Below are 19,890 nucleotides of genomic sequence, written 5' to 3' on the forward strand. Positions count from 1 at the left end.
TTATTTGTACTAGCGTCCACGTGCCCGTCTGTCCACTCTTTCTACTGCACTAACGCATACGACTCATAAACGTATTTTTCAATATCAATGTTGCTTTAGTGCATGAAACAACATTTTATGGAAGATCATACATTCTATGGAAGATGAATATGCATGAAACATGAGTAAAATATACGGGGGTGGGTTTCACGAAGACATTAAATCTTTCCCATTGCTAACACAATTTACCTATACCTTTATTGATTACCATTTAATCCTTTTTGTATTTGTCTAATCTTTACCCAATCAAAGCCGGTTAAAAGAAAGCACCCTCTTTACCCAATTTCCCTCTCTCTTATTGCATTTGTCTAAACTTTTTTATCCCTTTTCTTGTGTTTCCGCTTTAGTACACTTTAATCAAATTCACCAAAAATGTTGGAAAAAAGTCATTTCGGTGGTTTTTTTATTCCGAGAAATCAGTTTAGCAATTTTGTGAGAAATATTTTATAATGTTTGTAATTAAAAAGTAAAAATAAGCCTTCCTCTCATAAATCTTCCATCTAAACACGCCTTTCTTTCTAAAAAAATAATAATAATATGTTGAATCACAATCATAATTTTTCACCAATAAACTTTTTTTTTTTTTTTAAAGATACTTGCCCACAAAAATAAAGTCTCTCAACAATACCAATTTAAATTCACTATATGTAAGTTTTCCTTAAAGGCAACTAAAAAGTAGAAGAGGGAAAAGAAACAAAATATATATTTTTAAATCAAGTGCCAAAGTTATAACTATAGATACATAAAAATCACCAAAAAATGATTTAGGACGGTAATAAGGAAAACATAACATATGCAATTTGTAAAAATAAAATAAAAAATCATGAATTATTTGTCACACCAAATTACGTTGTTACTTCCTTTTCTATTGATTAAATTTGATTTACAATAAACTCTTACATATATCAAAAGGGTGTATCATCCTTTCAAAAAAAAATGAAAAGAGTGTATCACCTTTGCAATTTATCAAAATGAGAATCAACATGGCTATATATGACCCAAATATTATTCACTGATCCATGCAACACAAACGCCTTGATTTCAACTTAAAAGGAAAGAGAGAGATATCCATTACCATGGAATTGTTGAAAACACATAAAACCAAATAAAAATGTCGGAAAAAAAAAAAGAAAAAAAAAATCATCAAACATAGAGAAGATATAGAGAGAAGTCATGAGTGAATATGAATATTCATTGTCACAAAAATGGTGCAACGCTCGAATAACCACCGTCTCCTAGGTGAAAGATGGATATTCCAACAATCAATTTGCTTCTGCGGCGCTACAATGCGACAACCACGTTTTTCGGTGGCAATTCCGTGTTACAAAAATGTCAAATTTTAATCTCCTTATCTTACACATTTCTTAATCTTAGCGGGTGTTTCAATTCAAAGAGAAGTTACATGTCGAAGAGAAGTTACATGATGATTTTGAAATATGGTAATCAACTTGACTTTCACATGTTTATTTTTTCTTTTTGAAATATTTTGATTTAATGAGGGTTAAAGCACCATATGCATACTCGTTTAGAAGAATTTATAAATAAAAAAGTGCAAGAAACTATAAGTATACATACTCCTAGAAAATTCCTCAACAAACAGAGCATATTTCACCATCCATTAACGTGAGAAACAATAACATAATAAATTAAATAAATGAAAGGAAAGGAAACAAATAAAAAGAAGAGGGGTTTTCTATCAAATTTATGCACAAATGTATAGAGTTGAAGTGTTCGTCGTACATATATATTGCATATTTGGTTAAAAGTGCACTGATTAATATTTTTTTATTTTACAGTGAAGACAGGCATCGTAAAATAATTTTGTCCGATCTTATTGCATATTTCATCAATGCATAATTTTTCCGTGAAATGTCCAAACAATCAATCATCAATGCATAAGTGATACTTCTCAAATCTTTCTTTGTCTATCTTGTTGAGTATGCAATTATATGTATGTGCCAGTTTAAAATGTCCCGTTGATATTGGTATCAAAGCAAATACCAATTAGAATCTAATAAAAAAAAGGATATAATCTGAAAAGAAGAAAACATAATTATATTGGAATGAAAAACAAACCTTATTTCTTCTTGTAGTTAATATCCTATGTGCATGTGTATTAATGTTCGATTGCTCTACAAAAGGGAATTGAAGGAAAAATATATTAAAACCAAGAATAAATTAACAAATATAAGAGAATGGAAAGGAGGAGAGTTGTTGTTTCTACAATCGTTTTTGTTGACAGTTTTTTACTCTAAATATAATCAATGAATAGTGAGAGAAGGAAGGAGAGAAGACAAATATTGGAAGAAAATATGTGATATATTCATTTCAAATGTCATTTTCAGAAGTTGCAAGAAGTTATGTAAATCGAAAAAACAAAAACCACCAAGGATATTAGTGGAAAGTAAAATAGGCCATCAAAGATATTAGTGGAAAGTAAAATAGGCTACACCAAATAAATGTATTGTCTTTATTAATAGATATAGATAATGAAACATGGTGTTTGTTTTATAATGCAAACTATATCGCTCTATGACCATTCATATACTAATATTTAAATCCTTGAAACTAATATTATTTAAACTCTATCCTTAATGAACTATTTCCGAAGGTTCAGAGACTCCTAAGATTTAAGTCATTATAAAAGCGTTAGAATGTTTACGAGCACCTTTCAATTCTCAATTTGACAGACCGTTGTTTAAGCTCGATCAACCATTCTCGATAACCTCATATCTCATTAATGATCATCGTAATATTTTTAAAAAACTGTAAGTGATCAACATTGTCATTGGATATTTTAGTTTTATCTAAAATTTATATTTAATAGTTGATATAAAAATGCGTTTAATACTGCTAAATTTTCTAACTCGCGTGATAATTAGCTAAAATCTAAAATTAGACTTTGCTTATTATTAAATAGCCTTTCTTGTGTCATCTCAGCATAGTTAGTTGGTAGGACAATGCATTATTATATGTATGGGGCATGGGTTCAAACCCCGGACATCCTACTTATTCACATTGTATGGTGAATTATAACCACTAGACTACCTGACAAAAAAAAACAGTCTTTCTCATTTTTTCTTTAAACTCTGGTTTAAATATGCTTGTTAAACATATATCAATAAAACTATTTTTCTTCTTCATTAAAACAAACTATTTTTCTTCAATAAAAAAAATAAAACTACTTTTTAGATAAGTTATCTCTTAAAAAAAAGGCGCTGTTTATGATAGGAGAGGTGAATGGATCTCCTTGTGTAGGAGACTGTGTAAAAGATATACTCCCTCCGTCCCAAATTGTATGACGTTTTGGGCATTTCACGCATATTAAGAAATGTAATTAATATTGTGTGAAAAAAAGATATTATGAGTTGTTTTACAAAATTATCTCTAATAAATGATATGAGAAAGATAAATGAAAGAATTGAAAAAGAAAGAATAATAAATAGTTAAGGATATAATAGGAAAAGTAACATTAATGTTTCATTGGTATTCTAAAGTGATATACAATTTAGGACAAATATTTTTTCTAAAGTGACATACAATTTGGGACGGAGGGAGTTTTTTTTTTTTTTTTTTTTTTTTACTGAAATGATTTGTGTTTGTAGGTAGAGGTATACATTGAAAACCTGTTGTTTATTTAAGTTAGTCAATTAACTGTCGGGCAATGTTGGAATTTCCTCTTAAATAAAAAATTTATTTTTTCACCTAGATCTGAATTCAGCTTCGTTCGTTGCTCTTCCATTCTAGCATTATCTGCTCCACTCGTTGGACTGAAGAACACCACATATTCATGATCTGTTTGTAAAACCCAGTTAAATTTTCCTCTCAACCCCAATTCCAATTTCTTTACCTCAAACCCAAACTCATTTCTTTGATAACAAATTTCAACCATTAAAAAAGAAACTCCTTTGCTGGTTTTGTAGAAGCGCTCCAAAAGCCCTTTTTCGCTTAATTTTGTGAGATCAAGAATTGTTAAATGTGTGAGCATGTTGGGAACATATGCAAAAGAAAAGAAATGCTTGCTTAGAGAAATGTTTGCTGGAGAATAAACAAGGCACAGGAACCTGTACAAACTGGCTGGGATTTTTTTCCAATTTTACCAACAATGCCAAAAACACCCTTTTTTTATAATGAATATAGATGTTTAAATAACACAATCCCAATGGATCATATAACATGTAAATCTCAGTCATTCAAAAGTTTTAAATTACATCCAATGGTTAACATTCATTTTGCAAAAAACAAACAAAAAATAATTCAAATCTCCTATGGTAGGAGACCTAACCTCTTGAGTTTTTCTACGAGGTCTCCCACCGTAGCCTTTACCTAAAAAAAATTACAAAACAAAACCTCTTGAGTATTATAAATGGGACACGGGATTTAAACTTTGTCAATGTAAATAAAATAATCAAATTATGTAACAAAAAATAACCTAATCAAACTTTAAAAATGGTTAAATTGTATTTTTGGTCCCTTAACTATTTAGGCAGTATCGCTTTGGTCCTTAATTAAAATTCGATTTATTTTAGTCCCTTAACTTCTCTCTGTTACATATTTTGGTCTTTTCTGTTAGTTTTAATTTAAAAACGTTAGATTTTCTTCATTTTCTTCTGAAATTTTTCTAGAACTCTTGTTGTTCAAGGTTGATGGAGATGATATGAAGATGAAAAAGAGGAGAAGAAAATGAAGAAAACCTAACATTTTTGAATTAAAAATAACGAAAATGACCAAAAATGTGTAACAGAGAGAAGTTAAGGAACCAAAATAAATCGAATTTTAATTAAGGGACCAAAGCAATACTACCTAAATAGTTAAGGGACCAAAAATACAATTTAGCCTTTAAAAATCGAATCTATGTAATTTAAAGGCACTATGCAATGCAAGTCCAACCAACCAACCATGGGTTGTACTTTGTCAACAACAACATCAACAACAAAAAACATGTGTTGTACTTTGTTGTTAAAGACAAACATAGTTGTTAGTTACATAAACAAGCAAAAAAGTAAAGGCGGAGAAAATAAAGTGTCAAAACTGACATAATGAAATAGTACTATTGAACATTTGATGTCTCAATTACACGTAAGTCATATAGTCCTGAGCTGATACCAATCGACCTGTAAACATGGTACAGCCAACATCCATATTGAAGTAAAATAGAAGTACAATGTAAAGGCTCTACAACTAAAAAAAATGTAAGCCCAGCTTCTCAGAGCTTCTGATATCACATATGACAGAAAAATGAGATTTGGATCTTCCCATCTTATTCATCAACATGGCAATTTCATGTCATGAGAGGAAACAAAACACAAAATAAAACTACAATAAAACCTACTACTGTGTGACTAGGATCCATTGAACTTTAACTTTCTCCCTCATGACAAGACATTATCGCATTTGAAAATTCAATGAGAAAATTCCCATCTGAAAAATAATATATCATCATAGCTGCAGTGCAAGATTTGGCTGCAGCTGAGGACCAGTCTCCACATTGGAACTGCGTGAACTTGTTGCCCCTATTATCCCATTTAGGTCAGTAGCAAGTGAAACGGAATTCTGTTTAGTAGGAACTTCCAATCCTTGCCAAGATGATTTTCCGGTAAGCCCTTGAGAAAATCTTTGTGGATCAAATCCAGATTCCAGAGCTAATAAGTTGCTGGAATCTGACTGACTCGACTTGTTAAAGAATTGAGCCTTGAGAGCTGTCGGATTTATATTTGTAGGTGCAATATGACCGGAAAGGCTGTTTGTGGTATCCATGCCAAACATTTGAGGAACATTACCAGCATTTGAAGACCCAGTTAAGTCGGCAAGGCTTACCATCGTCATCTGAGGTGAAAAATTAGATCCTAACCGACGATTAGAACCGAAATCATCAGAGTGCGCCATGGGTTCCTGCTGAATCCTCCCATGAATCATGGATTCGTTCCCACCACTAACACTGCTGCCTGGATTCATTTCGTTTTGGTAACTCGGTTCTCTGTTTATCAACACGTCTCCACTTTGCAAGCCTGATGTATTTGCATGAGAGAACGTTCTTGACGGAGAAGGAAATCTGCTTCTATAATCCTCTGGTACAGGAGTGTCTGAATTTCTCTCATCACGAACCGCAAAGTGTTGCCTCTGCGACACATCATCATCAGATACCCATCCAGGACCAAATTCATGTCCTGGTGGCAAAGCACTACTGATTTTCCTAGCAGCAACCTTCCAAACAACAGGACCAAGGTCTGCAGCAAAATGGGCTAGGCTTCTTGCATAGCTGTGCTTCACATGTAAACCAACCTGATATTAAGGAAAACAGTCCGTAAACTTCGTTACCAATAACTTACCGACAAGAAAGCCTTTCGAACTATGAGATACTAACAGCAAGCAAGAGACGGTACAGGATTTTCAAACTAATATATTTCATTAAAGACAATTGTCTGCCACTCTCCGGTTGTTACAAAAAAGGAAAATGAAAACGAGAAACAGAATTACGTACTGCAAGAAGCTGCTTGGAATTATCCTCAAATGCAGTCAATACTGGTGGTTCATTTCCTACAGCAACTGGATTTCTGTAAGTGTCACGCCTGGTCTCATCAACCGTGTACTGCTTCTTTCCATACCTTAACACAGCTTTTAAAACAGAAGCTGCAAGAAGAAGAAAAAAACATAATTTAAAGAATCATTCCAATAAATACAGAATTGGACAAAAACTAGAAAGGCATAGACATAGATTTTGACCTGGAAATTCATTCTCCCATTCAGACGTCCAACTTGTATAACCTCCACTGTTGTATTGGAGACCCCTGGCTGATGAATCTGTCGGCTGAAATTTGCTTACTGCTTTTCTTAGATTATAACCATTGGAGCCACTAGCCGTATCCCCACCAGAAGCAAGAGTTGCATCAGACAAAGATTCAGGAGCAGCAAACTCTATTGGTGACATGCCCAATGACTTTTTTGAGCGCTTGCCTGGTGGCCTTCCCCTCTGCACAATTTTGGGTTGTGGTGGTTCACTGTCATTATCATCATCCTCGTCGTCATCATCATCACTATCTTGTCTCAGATTCTCAAAATCCTTCCTTGCTATCTCTTGCATTGCTCGGGCCTAATAAAAAAGTCAAGTCTCTAACTTAGACACCACATTTAAAGAAGGAATTATAGTACAACATATTGACTGCAGACTTCACCCAACCTGACGATGGTAAATGGTATCTGGTGAATTGTATAGCATTGCATTAGAGCATACCAAGAACACGTCATTCTGCAAAAATGAAGCAGCGGTGTGTTACAAATTCGTACAAGAGTATTAGACTAGTAAGTACTCACAAATTAAACATAACACGAAAAAATCTAAATCTACTAATCAGTGGCCTTAAGTTACCACAAATGTAAGTGAGATTAATTAGTGCATATACGCTACAATGACCAGAACTTTACCAAAAGATGTAAAAAGCAATGTAAGTAAAAAACTGCTATAGCACTATTGCATAGCGGAATTTGAACAAACTGATAATGTTCCACAATACGCTATTTAGTGCAAAATATTGTGAAAAACCAATTTTGCAAACCTTCTATATACAAACTTAATGTACAGTATACACAATTCAGAAACATTGTATATAGTTACATTCCGATTTCCATGTAGCCTATCAAATGAGTCAAATAATCAAATAAATGAATAATGGGAGAGAAATAATTGTGTGCGTTTGGATGATGGAATATGGCAATTGTTCATAAATGCCAAACGCTGAAAACGAGGAAGTGGCGTCATTAAGAATCGTGAAGTTACATTTTATGCAACATTATCTTAAAAAGATACTTCTTCTGTTTCAATTATTTTTCTCATTAATGAGAATATAAATAGATAAAAAGTGAGCAATCTAGAAAAGTAAAATGAAAGTCAATTGAACAAATGAATAGTAACAACTAACAAGGTTGTCAAGCAAAGACAGAGTCAGGTAAACATATCAAATTTGCAACACCAACCTCAAACTGTTCAAGGCTGATATATAATCCCCCATCCAATTTCTTCCTTATAGTTCCATAATCCATCGGGTTTTTAACGATATCATGATAATCAGGAAGCTGCAGCAAGAAAACATCATTGTCATAATTCAGGTGATAGGAATTGGGAGTACTCAAATACTATATATGCAGTAGTATCTTAAAAAAAAATTCACCTCTTCTGGATCCACAGGCTCAGAGAATACCTCATGTGTGTCCTTTCTACAAAATGGTTATCATGAACAGTAAAGAACAGAACTGATAAATTTCCAAACATAAAAGAAAACAAAAAACAAAAGAAGATAGAAAGAAACAAATAAAAGACACACTTTTGAAGTCTGTCAAGGATAAACAGCAAGAGCTTTTTGTCTGGCAAAGGTGTAGTGGGACCAGACATAACCTGCGAACCTGTCAACACACAATAAAAAAATCGCCATTAATATTCCCCCACTTACTTATACACCCCCATATGTAAGAAGAACCCATTTGAGAAAAATGATTTCACAATTCATAATTCTTGTACTACAACAACAATACATACAATACAGCTTCATTATTCATAGTCATACATACCATGTTTACTGTCAGTCGCTTTCGGAACCTTTCCATCCTGCAAAAATCATTTCATCATCAAATCAAATGCCCAAAAAAGACATATGCGTCTGATTTTATATCACAAAATATCTACTTTTTACTCAATATAATCAATAATCAACTAAACCCACAAAGAAATTTATGATAACATAAAAAAAAAAAAAAAAAAAAAAAAAAGCAGAGTTTATCGAAAAAATAAAAAAGAAGATAATTTAGGGATAAGACAAATTGAAGCTTTTATGCATGTCCTTGCACTGAGTGAATAGACTCAAGCTTGAGATCTAGTGTACAGCCAATAAGGAATGCAAAAATTAAAGATAACAACATGACCCACACAAAATTTTCCCCCAAATTATTTAATTTAAATAAATAAATATATATATATATCAAAACCTAAACGGTCAAACATATATCCAGTTTCCAAATTCAACGAGTATTCATTCATTCAATTCAATTCATGAAATTAAAAATTAAATAAATCATATTACGCGCGAAATCCAAGAAATTTATTAAAAACAATTAAAAAAGGAATGGTATTTTGAAATTCTAACAGTATTCCGCGTAATTGAGAGAGGGAAATTGAAATTGAAAAGGTTTAAGGATAGAATTGATAATTGGATTAGGATTGGTGAATAGAGAGAGAGAGAGAGAGAGATAGCAATGGAGAAACGGAAACTCACGTTTTGATCTGATCCGGGGTGATTAGGGTGAAATTGGGGAGTTTGAGAATTGGAGAATAATGTAGTTGGGTTTTGGAGATGAGAATTCAAACCAATTAAGAGTTTTTGTTTCTTTTGTTTGCGTTCATCTTCATCATCGTTGTTGTTGGAATATGGATCGTTGATTAAATTGGGGTTTTGTTTTTGTTGTTTTTTGAGAGATCGTTTTTGAAGATCCAACAGAGATGGACGACCCTTCTTCTTCCTCTTTGTCGTCGTCGTCGTCGTCATGGTTGTTTCAGATACCTCGCCCATTGTTTCCTCCTCCTTTTTCGCTCCCTACCCCAAACAAACACTTCTCTCTCTCCCTTTTCTTTTTTCTTTTTTATTTATTCAAAAATAAATATATGAATTCTATGTGTGCCACTCACGTGACTATTTTTTTTTTTTTTTTTACCTTTTTAATAAAAATATATGGAGTTTATATCAAATACTCACGGCACTTGTCCATTTTGAAGAAATTACACATGCCAAGGAATCAAATAAATGTTGTCATTATTGATGAAATTCTTTGTATTTTTTCTATAATACCCTTACTCATTATTATTTCATTCTATTATTTTTCTCTCTATAATACATAGGTAAGGGTATTATTGATAAATCAATAATTAATGTTGTATTGAAACTTGAAAGTGACAAATAAAATGAAACAAAAGTATTCTCCAAAATGGACAAGTATTGTGAAATGAAGGGAATAGTATAATCGCTAGAAATTCACCTCCCAATCAACTCGATTATGCTATGTGTTGAAACGGTAGACTACTAATATTGGTGAGATGGGGTATAAGTGGGTCCGATAGCCCCTGATAGAGGCCTCTGACTGAGGGATCCCCTTTCCCCTATCTCTTTTATCATATGCATGTAAGGCTCGACATCCTTAATTAAAGAAGTTGAACGGCGTGGTGACTTTAAAAACAATGTTATTTGAACTGAATCATCAGTTGTATCTTATCTCTTATTCATTGATGATTGCTTCCTCTTTTTCAAAGTTTGTGAGCAAGACGTCGCGGCAATGAAAAATATCACTTCTATGTATGAGGAAGCCTCGTGCCAAGTAATAAACCTATAGAAATCCGAATTTTTTGTACTAAAAATACCCCTAAAGAGTTTTGTGTGTGTGTAATTGGAACATATAAATATCTAGACATCCCCTCGATAATAGGTAGAAGCATGTAGGCTACTTTTAAGTTTGTCAAAGATAACATTTGGAGCAAGATCAACTTGTAGAGCAGTAAATGACTATCGCAGGCAGTTAGAGAAGTGCTTGTTAAATAGGTCTTATATATAAGAAACAATTTACTTTTTTGATTCATTGAATAGTTGATGTATTTTGTCTATTTCTACGTTAGGTACATTAATTATTGAATGAATTTAAAATGTTAACTTTTTGGGTTAATGGTGCTTTACCCCCTCTAATATAGGTCATTTTTTGTTTTCCCCCCTGTAAAATTTTTTTTTTTTGAATATCCCCCTAATAGGTCATAAAAAAACGAAAAAATTCTGCAAAAAAATAAAATAAAGTCATTTTTTTATGACCTATTAGGGGGGTATTCCAAAAAATATATATTTTATAGGGGGTAAATAAAAAAAAATATTTTACAGGGAGAAAAACAAAAAATGACCTATATTACAGGGGGTAAAACACCATTAACCCTAATTTTTTCTTATAAATAGGACCGGAGGTGGTACATTATATACCATCTTATTTAGTAGCAAAAAAAAAAAAAATACCATCTTATTTTATGAACGTCTTTATTTTACCCAATACACTCATCTTTATTTTACCCAATACACTCATCAATGTACCTGAAAAGATGATAAATTCTTTCTAGTGGGGTTACATAACATCAAATTATAAATTATAAATGTTTCCCCTTTTTTAAAACAAACTAACACACTTTTGTGTTTTTTTGTTTTACACGAAGAAATCATCTCATTGTATTAGCAACAATGTTAATAGTTCAGATCCATATAACTTTGATGGTTTGATTCCGAATAAACTTAACATACGAGCTTGTAAGAAACAAAAAGAAAGTACTCCTATGATCTCTTATGATAGCAACAAAATCATATTTGTCACTTCTTGTATAGCTAAAGCTATCAATTAATCTTTTAGGCTTTGCTTGTGGGTGGCGTTTAGCCTTGGAATGGACAGTTTTTTTCCACCATGGGAAAGTGTCCTTTTTCAAGACAGGTGGCGGTGGATAAACCGGTTAAGAAAAAAAGAAAAAAAACATGAAATTTGTTTTTTAATGCTCTGCATCACTTCTATTATTTCCAGAACATAGTAACGTAAACTCGATTCCTTCCACCTTCTCTCCAACAACTAAAAAACAAATCCATTGATAAATGTTCTATGTCATCCATGGATAAAGGTCACCGAATTTCCTTCTCTCCTCTCCTCTTCCCGTCATCACTATATATTAGCACAATTATTATTATTTTTTATAATGGACTTCCAACCAAAATCAAAACAGATAAGAAAAAAAAGGGTCTACATCTTTGAAAAACTCATGTTCTGGAAGGAAGATTAAAAAAGGGTCTACACCTTGTAAAAGAATTGAAGGGAGGAAGAAGATGGGAACAACAAACCATAAACTAGAGAGACACCTTGTTAGTTTTATTAAAGAGGGAAAAAATGAGAAATTGTTTCTAGCTTCTTGAGAATTGATTTACAAGTAAACGTGAAAGCTAGAATCATGATTAACCCAATCAATTTTAGGATTCATAATTGATTTTACAGCTGAGATCCAAACATGTTCAATCTTTGTTAAATCACGGTGACAACTAAAACCGTGTGTTTGTGGATGTTTGTCGTGACGGAAAAAGGTCGAAGGAGAAAGGAGGAGATGGATTGGAAAAAAGGAAAGTGATGGAAGAGGAGGAAGGGAAGAGATGCTTAATGCAGATCCCTTTTTAATTTTGTTTTCTATTTTTTTTAATAAATAATGACATGATTAATTGTTATTAAATGATTTTCGTGGGATCCACAAATTGGTCACACAATACTCAACAAAAAGTATCAACAATTACCAGGTAATTAATCTTGGCTATTCAAATAAAAAAAACTATTATATCAATGGCTAAAAGTGCAACTTTCCCATCATAGGAAAAAACTATTCATTCTCATACTAAACCCGACCTTGCTTGTGGGTTTGGAGGGGAGGGGAGGGGAAGGTTTTGGATGGTTGGAGATATAAGGAAAAATGGTAAAATGTTTCAAATTTTTTGAAAGAGTAATTTTTTAAAAAAATGATAAATTAATGTTAATGATTAATATATTTTTAATTTTAAAAATATTATAACTACATAGATCAAATTTAAAGAATTCACGTAAATCTACCAAAATTCCCAAAACACTTATCCAATACAATTTTTTAGTTTCTCAAATGAGAAGAGTTTTGTATTATAAAGAAAAATGAATTCCCAAAACTCTTTCCTTTCAGTGTCATTTATTTCTTCCATTTGTTCATTCCTTTTTTTCAAACTCCTCTCCTCTGTTCCCCTCCAAACTCACAAAGAAAGCCTAAAACTTTGTTTGGGAGTTTGGAAGGAAGGGGAAGGAAGCGCTTTGGGGTGAGAGAAATATACGAGAAAATTGAGAAATCTTTCACATTTTTTGAAATAGTATTTTTTTTATAGTGATAAATTAATACGTGATTAATATATTATTAATTTTAAGAATACTATAACAACATATATTAAAGGTTTAAATGTGTCATTGGTCCCCGCACTTTTATCAGATTTTGGCATTGATCCCTGCACTTTTTTTTGTTTGGCATTGGTCCCTGCACTTTGTTAAAAATATTGGTATTGGTCCCTCTGTTAACTTTTTGTTAAAAAAAAAAAACCAACGGAGTGCTACGTGGCCCAATCATTTCACGCCACGTGGCACCAATATCAATATTTTTACAAAGTGCATGGACCACCACCAATATTTTTACAAAGTGCAGGGACCAATACCAATAGTTTTGTGTTTTTTTTTTTAACAGAAAGTTAATAGAGGGACCAATACCAATATTTTTACAAAGTGCAGGGACCAATGCCAAAATCTAATGAAAGTGCAAGGACTAAAGACATATTTAAACCTATATTAAATTTTAACAATTCATATAAATCTACTTAAACCCCCAAAAAATGAGAGTTTTATATTTTGAAGAAAAATAAACACCCTAAAGTCCCTCCTCTCAATGTCCTTATTTCTTTCATATGCTCCTTCCTTTTTTTTTTCTTTCCAAACTCTTACCACCGCTCCCTTCCAAACTACTTAAGAGTCTAACTCGAATATCTCGTTGCCGGTAGGCAACTCCTAAACTCATCGTAAAGCATATAGAAGATTTTGAGCTTCACCTTCATCTACGGTTATTATTATTGGTGAACCCTTTTACCTACAAATAACTCTCTTCAAATGTAATATTCACGTCCTTCCAAAATACACGGTGTAACGCCCTAATCGTTGTGTTATTTATTTTTTATTTATGTGGAGTCTAATTTATGATTTTTGGTGATTTATGCGGTGTGTTTATTTTATTATATAGTTTATTTTAATAATAATTAGAATAAGTGTGAAATAATAATTATTTTGGTGTTTGGGGAGTTAATAAAATTTAATAGAATTTATGGGGAGTTAAGTATAATAAAGGGGAGTTGAGAAGGAAGTTAAGAAAGAAAGAAAAGAGTCAGAAACACTTTTACGTGAAACTGACAGTTTTGGGAGAAAAGGGAGAGAAGAGCAAGTTAGGCCAAGAACTGATTTTGGTGTGCATTTTCTGCAATTCTAAGGTAAGGGTGAGGTTTACTTCAGTAGTATAGATTTTAATTTCTGATTTTGAGTTTAACAGGTTTTGGAGTGAATTGGGAAATTATGGGTTTGTGATGAAATGATGTTTTTGAGGTAGATATTGCTGTTCTGGTGTTAGAATTAGGTTCTGGTTGCATAGAACACTTCATTATGTATCTGTAAACTAATTTGGGGAGTGATTTGAAGAAAATTGGGATTTTGGGGAAAAACCTGTTTTCTGCCCGTACAGAAGTTCATCGCTCGCCTCGCGAGTAGCCTTGCTCGCCATGGCGAGTGAGCAACTTCATAGCTCGCCTCGCGAGCAGACCAACTCGCCGTGGCGAGTAACCCAGATCAAAACTGGATTTTTAAATTGTGGTTATAAGATGTTTTGAGGATAGTTTAATGTACCTAAATGATTTTAATGATGACTGGAGCAAGTTTTAAGTTAAAAAGATGAATAGGGAGCTTAGAATTGAGGTTTGAGTGATAAAAATGTCAAAACTCCCGAGAGTACCTTATTTTCACTCGCCTCGAGTTCGCCTTGAACTCGCCATGGCGAGTAGCCTGTTTTGTGAGCTCGCCATAGCGAGCAGATGTGCTCGCGAGGCGAGTTCCTAATTTGCTACATGCTGATTGTTGTTGTGTGCATGGTGATGAATTGTTGTTGTTGTTTTGAGCATAGTTATATTTAATTGTGCATTATTCTGGATTGTTGGATCTCTAATTGATGTTGTTGCTGATGACTGTAATGTATGCTAAAATTATTGAATCATACATGTTGTATAAGTGGAGTCATATGGAGTATGTATGCATGGTCAAGTTGTATGTAGATATACACAAGTAGGTCCATTGCATATGCATAAACAGCGGAGAGGACTCATGTCCTGGAGCACTAGTTGTTCACAGCGGTGAGGGCTTCGGTCCTGTTTGGTACCACATGCATAATTGCATATTTGAGGAGTCTTAGTGGTGTCGTCATGTCATGCATGAGTCTTTATTGTTGGCTGTGGTTGTTATATTGATGATGATAATGATGTTGTTTGATGAGTATACATTTATACATATTATGATGGATTGATTTGATGGTGGTATAGTTGTTGCTTGTAAATTATGTAATTACAATTGCAAGATGATTTGATGTTTTAGGGTGTTAGATTCAATTGAAGATTTTAATATCTATATTTTATTGTTGTGAATCTCACCCCTTCTGCTTGAAAATGTTGCCCTTCCTATGAGTAACTTGCAGGTGATCATGAGTAGTCGGTGGTGGCTCAAGTGTCGTGTTTAGGACTCTGATACGTGGGATGAGATTTATTATTATGAATTGTTTTCTTTCCCATTTATCAATTTTGGAACTTGATGTTATGGCCCTATGATGGTTGAATTTGTTGTTAGGTTTTATGCCAAGATATTATTTGGAGGTTTTAAACAATTGTTGATGGTTGATAATAATCCGCTGCAAGTTTAACGATGTTTGAAAGTTGTTTAATCAAATAGTTTCATATGCTATTTAAGAAATTTTGAAATGTAGTGTAGCATGCCAGTTTGGTGAATTACTCTGATGAATATTTTATATTTAAATACTTTTAGGTAACGGGGTGTTACACACGGCGCAACCGCACTACCCGTGCTAGAGGTATCTCAACTAGTTATTATTATTGGTGAAATCCATTTTGTTTTAGCTAACATAATGTTACCGCGATCATCACATTGTTAAACCAAACTCTATTTCTAGCTGCTGAAAATGAAAACGAGGCATCATTAAGATTGAGTGAATACCCAAATTCGTCCCTGAATTTTCACGAATCGGACAAAAACATTCCCCAATTCATCGAAATGCACGCTTTGTCCCTGAATTTAACAAACGTCCATCAAAATAGTCCTTCCGTCCAAATGCTCTGTTAGAGCTGCCGAGCTCTCATCCAGCATGTCCTGTTGTCTTGTACACGTGTCAACAAGGAAAGCCACGTGTACAATGATCAATTTGATCAAAACGCTAAAAATTTCATTTTTACTTTTTAAATTCAATTTTTCATGTTTTTCTAAATTTACCCCTCTATTACCCATACATTTCCATCCTCACATTTCAGTCACAACATAAAAAACGTCCATGACCTTTCTCCTTCCCGCTAAAACCTTCATCATTTTCACCTCTCCAAAATCATCATCATCTCCGGCGAGGAACTTTCCAAAAGATTATGTTTTGACAAAAGATTTTGTCGTTTCTTAAGGTAACGTCATTCCTGTTCGTTTACCATTAAGTCCTGTTTGTTTTCTCCCTTTTTCCTGTTGGATGTGTTGGTGCAGAAACTGCTGAAAAAGTCAACGTTGGAAATGTTGTTGTTGGAAATGTTGCAATTCAGAGACAAAATGATCTCAATGTTGTTGCAAATGAAGTAGTGCCTGAACAGGTATGACTGTTAAATCTTAAGGATCGATCTGATAGTTAGTGATATAATTTAGGGACTTATTTGATTGAATGTTTTATGATTTAGGGACTGATATGATTGAAAATGTTATTGCAGGGTGTTCCTGCAAGGAGGTATGACATTAGACGGCAAATTATTTCAAATGAGAGGCCTAAGCAAACATCAGTGAGGGGTCCTGCACCAACACATCCAACTGCTCCTAGCGTTATTAGAATTCCATATCCAAATTATGGTTCATCCGGTTCAACTCAATCTAAGTTCATGGAGTTTATCCCAACCCCCAGATTTCCAAAGAAGTGATACTTGATGCATGTTTAGATTATGCTTTTGGAATATTTTGACTTGTTTAAATTATGCCCCCTAGTTGGGTTTCTTTTTGGTTATGTAATATTTAACTTGTTAATGCTCCATAGTTGGGTTGCTTTTGCCTATGTGATATTTTAAACTTAAGACATATTACTGATTTAATGTTATTTTAAAGGATGATGTTGTGTGTTTTGTCATTTTTACTTTGTTATGCAAATATATGCTTCAAGAATCAAATTGAATATATGTTTATATAATTCAATGACTTATTTGACGGTTTTTTAATATAATTTAAGGATCGATTTGATAGTATGTAAAAATTAACAGGGACTTTATTGCATAATATTTTCTGAAATTAATCAATCTCGTCCTTTGAAATTTTTGTCACTATCGATCGATTTAGTCTATGCTTATGTGGCATCTGACATGGCAACTCATGTGAGAGGTTAACGGCCACATTATCACTGTCAATACCCCAAATGGACGTAGGGACTAATTTGATTGAGATATGACAAATTCAGGGACAAAGCGTGCATTTCGATAAATTGAAAGATGTTTTTGTCTGATTTGTGCAAATTCAAGGATGAATTTGAGTATTCACTCCATCAAGATTGTAATAATTTGCATCCAGTTTTTTCCAACTTGTGCTTACCCATCGTTGATTGTCCACATTAGGTCCTTTACGGTTATTTTGTGCATTTTGCCAACTAGACAATAAATTTACACCTCTATCGTAGACAAGTTTGCGCAAAGCATGATCACTTCTTCAAATAATATCACTTGTTTGCTTCTATATGGTCTAGAGCATGCAAGCAAAGGTTGGTCGTTGTTTTTTATTTAAAACTGCAGAATGTTAAAGATATTGGCAGTAATCCCATTGCCAACATTCAAAACTTGAGATATTCGTGTCCAATCGAAAAATACGTGCATGCTATAATGCAATCAAATTCGAGTGAGTAAGCAATTCTTACAAAATTATCCATGATGAATTCCTTACTCTTGGAGGAGTGTGTACTTTCCATAACAATCGACAATTCTCTTTTACTCGTTCATTGTTACTCAATGTTTGATCTTGAAGCGTGTTCTGATACCCACTTTTAACTTAGTACAAACTACTGGTATTTTTACCATACTTCCAAATCCTTTTATCACGTGGGACCGATTCTAAAACATGTGTCTCTAACACTTGTATGATTAGAATTCAAGAGGCTATGTAATAAACCGAAATTCGAAACTTTATAATTATGAATAATCACATTAGAAACCGTAATCTTTTCTGAATTTGTTTAAAACATTCGGCCCACTTAGTTATACCTCCTGGCCAATTTTAGGTGATGTACCATCCCCGAGCCAATTTTTTCTCCCACGGTGGATACTATTACTAGAACCAATACTTAACTTATAACCACTTTGCACGATAGTCTTTGAATTCCATATACTTATCCACGCATACTAGCTTGGATTATGATCAAGGTTTGGATCAAGAAAGTCACTTTGCGGAAAGTAGCCTTGAACAATTTAGTGATTAAATTATATGGATTGGTCGTCAGTTTTTAAGTTTGTTTTCCAAGGTAAGGTTGAACACACAAAGATTCTTGAAGCGTAAATATCCATCGTTTTAATGAACACTTAATCTTTCTCAAGATATTTCAATGATACATCTGGATCATTGTCTCTTGTGACCTCACAAAAAATAATTTAACATTATTTAATATCATCAATAATATACATTAGGTAAAAGGAAAATACTCGTAATATATGAAGGCGTAGCCTCAAGCACAAATTTGAGTAGCACATTCCTCCCTCCTTCCGACATACATTTGCTACTCCAAAAATTTATCTTCTTCTATACTATATCTTTGATGAATTCGAAACTTTTTGCGTTTATGCCAATCATATAAGGTAAGGCAAGATACATCCCAGTACTTAGAAATTGTTTGATTTCTAGTGTATTAGGAAATTGTTTTATTTCTAGTGTATTATGAATAGATTTCCCAAAAGCTACGATGACATTCTGACGCATAAAACTTTTTAGTATAAGTAGTTCCACTTCTTGTTGCTTATTCTTTGGCTAATCGGATGGGATTTTCATATGGTTCGAACAATTCTTTTGATTTATGAGTCAAATAATAAGGTACCTATATTGCATCTCGCATAAAACACACTCAAAATATCTTAGCATAATTGCACAGAAGAAAGAAAAAAAAAGCGATAATTAAATATTTTGGTATTTTTTATTATAAGATAAAATAAAATGGAAGTACACAGACACACAAACGTGGACTTAACTATTAATGAAGTTCAATGCAAAACATAAGATACCAAATTTATGAAAAACCAATTGACTAAATCAAATTAAGTGATCAAGAGGATCCCTTAAAACATATTTTATGCAAAAGTGAAACATTAACAAATAAAGGATAACGACATAAAGTTGATTAAGTTGGATGGCTAAGATGATGTACTATAAGAACACTTTTAATGCTATTGAATATTTGATGACTTCAAAACTCAATTGAGTTTATTTCAAATTAATCAAAAATTAGGTTTTTATCAACAACAATTTTTCAAAACATAAATGAAAGAGTTAAAGGATAGATAATTTAACAATGATATTTATAGTGATTCGCCGACACACTATTTGTTAGTGGGTTTCCTCCACTTCCAACGATAAACATCAATGACGTTTTGTTGCATTACTGATCACCAATTTTTTGTAATGTTTAAACGATTTTTCAACAATTTTTAATTTAACCCTTGAACCTCGACACCAAAGATCAGAACCTTAACTCTCTGAGATAACCACACTTGATCAACCAATACAACGAGCCGATAATCGAAGACCCTCCTCACTAAAAAATGTAAAAAAAGAAAGGCATGAAGAAAGCACAAAATAGAAGCGCTTAGGAATAACGCAGCCAACAGAAAGAAAAGGCACGGATCAATGACATGGCAATAAATTTAAATTCCCGCCTAAATCCCTACCATTGGATTGATTTTCATTTCATTCGCAATTGAATTTCAATTTCCC

The 19,890-nt window shown here is 33.0% G+C and overlaps 1 protein-coding gene across 1 annotated transcript; it reads right to left on the reverse strand.

Moving 5' to 3' along the window:
* Positions 1-5,064: 5,064 nt before the first annotated feature.
* LOC25490319 (ankyrin repeat, bromo and BTB domain-containing protein DDB_G0293800) lies at positions 5,065-9,644 on the reverse strand. The gene is made up of 9 exons (XM_013606839.3): positions 9,303-9,644; positions 8,602-8,638; positions 8,358-8,436; positions 8,205-8,250; positions 8,011-8,109; positions 7,217-7,285; positions 6,763-7,129; positions 6,521-6,669; positions 5,065-6,321 (listed from the first exon to the last, which is right to left on the reverse strand). The coding sequence occupies exons 1-9, from the start codon at positions 9,594-9,596 to the stop codon at positions 5,479-5,481; spliced, it is 1,983 nt and encodes a 660-aa protein (XP_013462293.1). The 5' UTR covers positions 9,597-9,644; the 3' UTR covers positions 5,065-5,478.
* Between the last annotated feature and the right edge of the window lie 10,246 nt (positions 9,645-19,890).

The sequence above is a fragment of the Medicago truncatula genome, chromosome 3 (assembly GCF_003473485.1).
Source record: "Medicago truncatula cultivar Jemalong A17 chromosome 3, MtrunA17r5.0-ANR, whole genome shotgun sequence".
Taxonomy (NCBI): Eukaryota; Viridiplantae; Streptophyta; class Magnoliopsida; order Fabales; family Fabaceae; genus Medicago; species Medicago truncatula.

What these genes read in the sequence shown, in the direction of transcription:
- LOC25490319 (XM_013606839.3), bottom strand. Translation starts at nt 9,596, where the DNA reads ATGGGCGAGGTATCTGAAACAACCATGACGACGACGACGACGACAAAG. An exon ending in ATCCTTGACAGACTTCAAAA is followed by an intron (nt 8,251 to 8,357) that starts GTGTGTCTTTTA and finishes ACCATTTTGTAG; the next exon opens with AAAGGACACACATGAGGTAT. An exon ending in ATACCATTTACCATCGTCAG is followed by an intron (nt 7,130 to 7,216) that starts GTTGGGTGAAGT and finishes CTTTTTTATTAG; the next exon opens with GCCCGAGCAATGCAAGAGAT.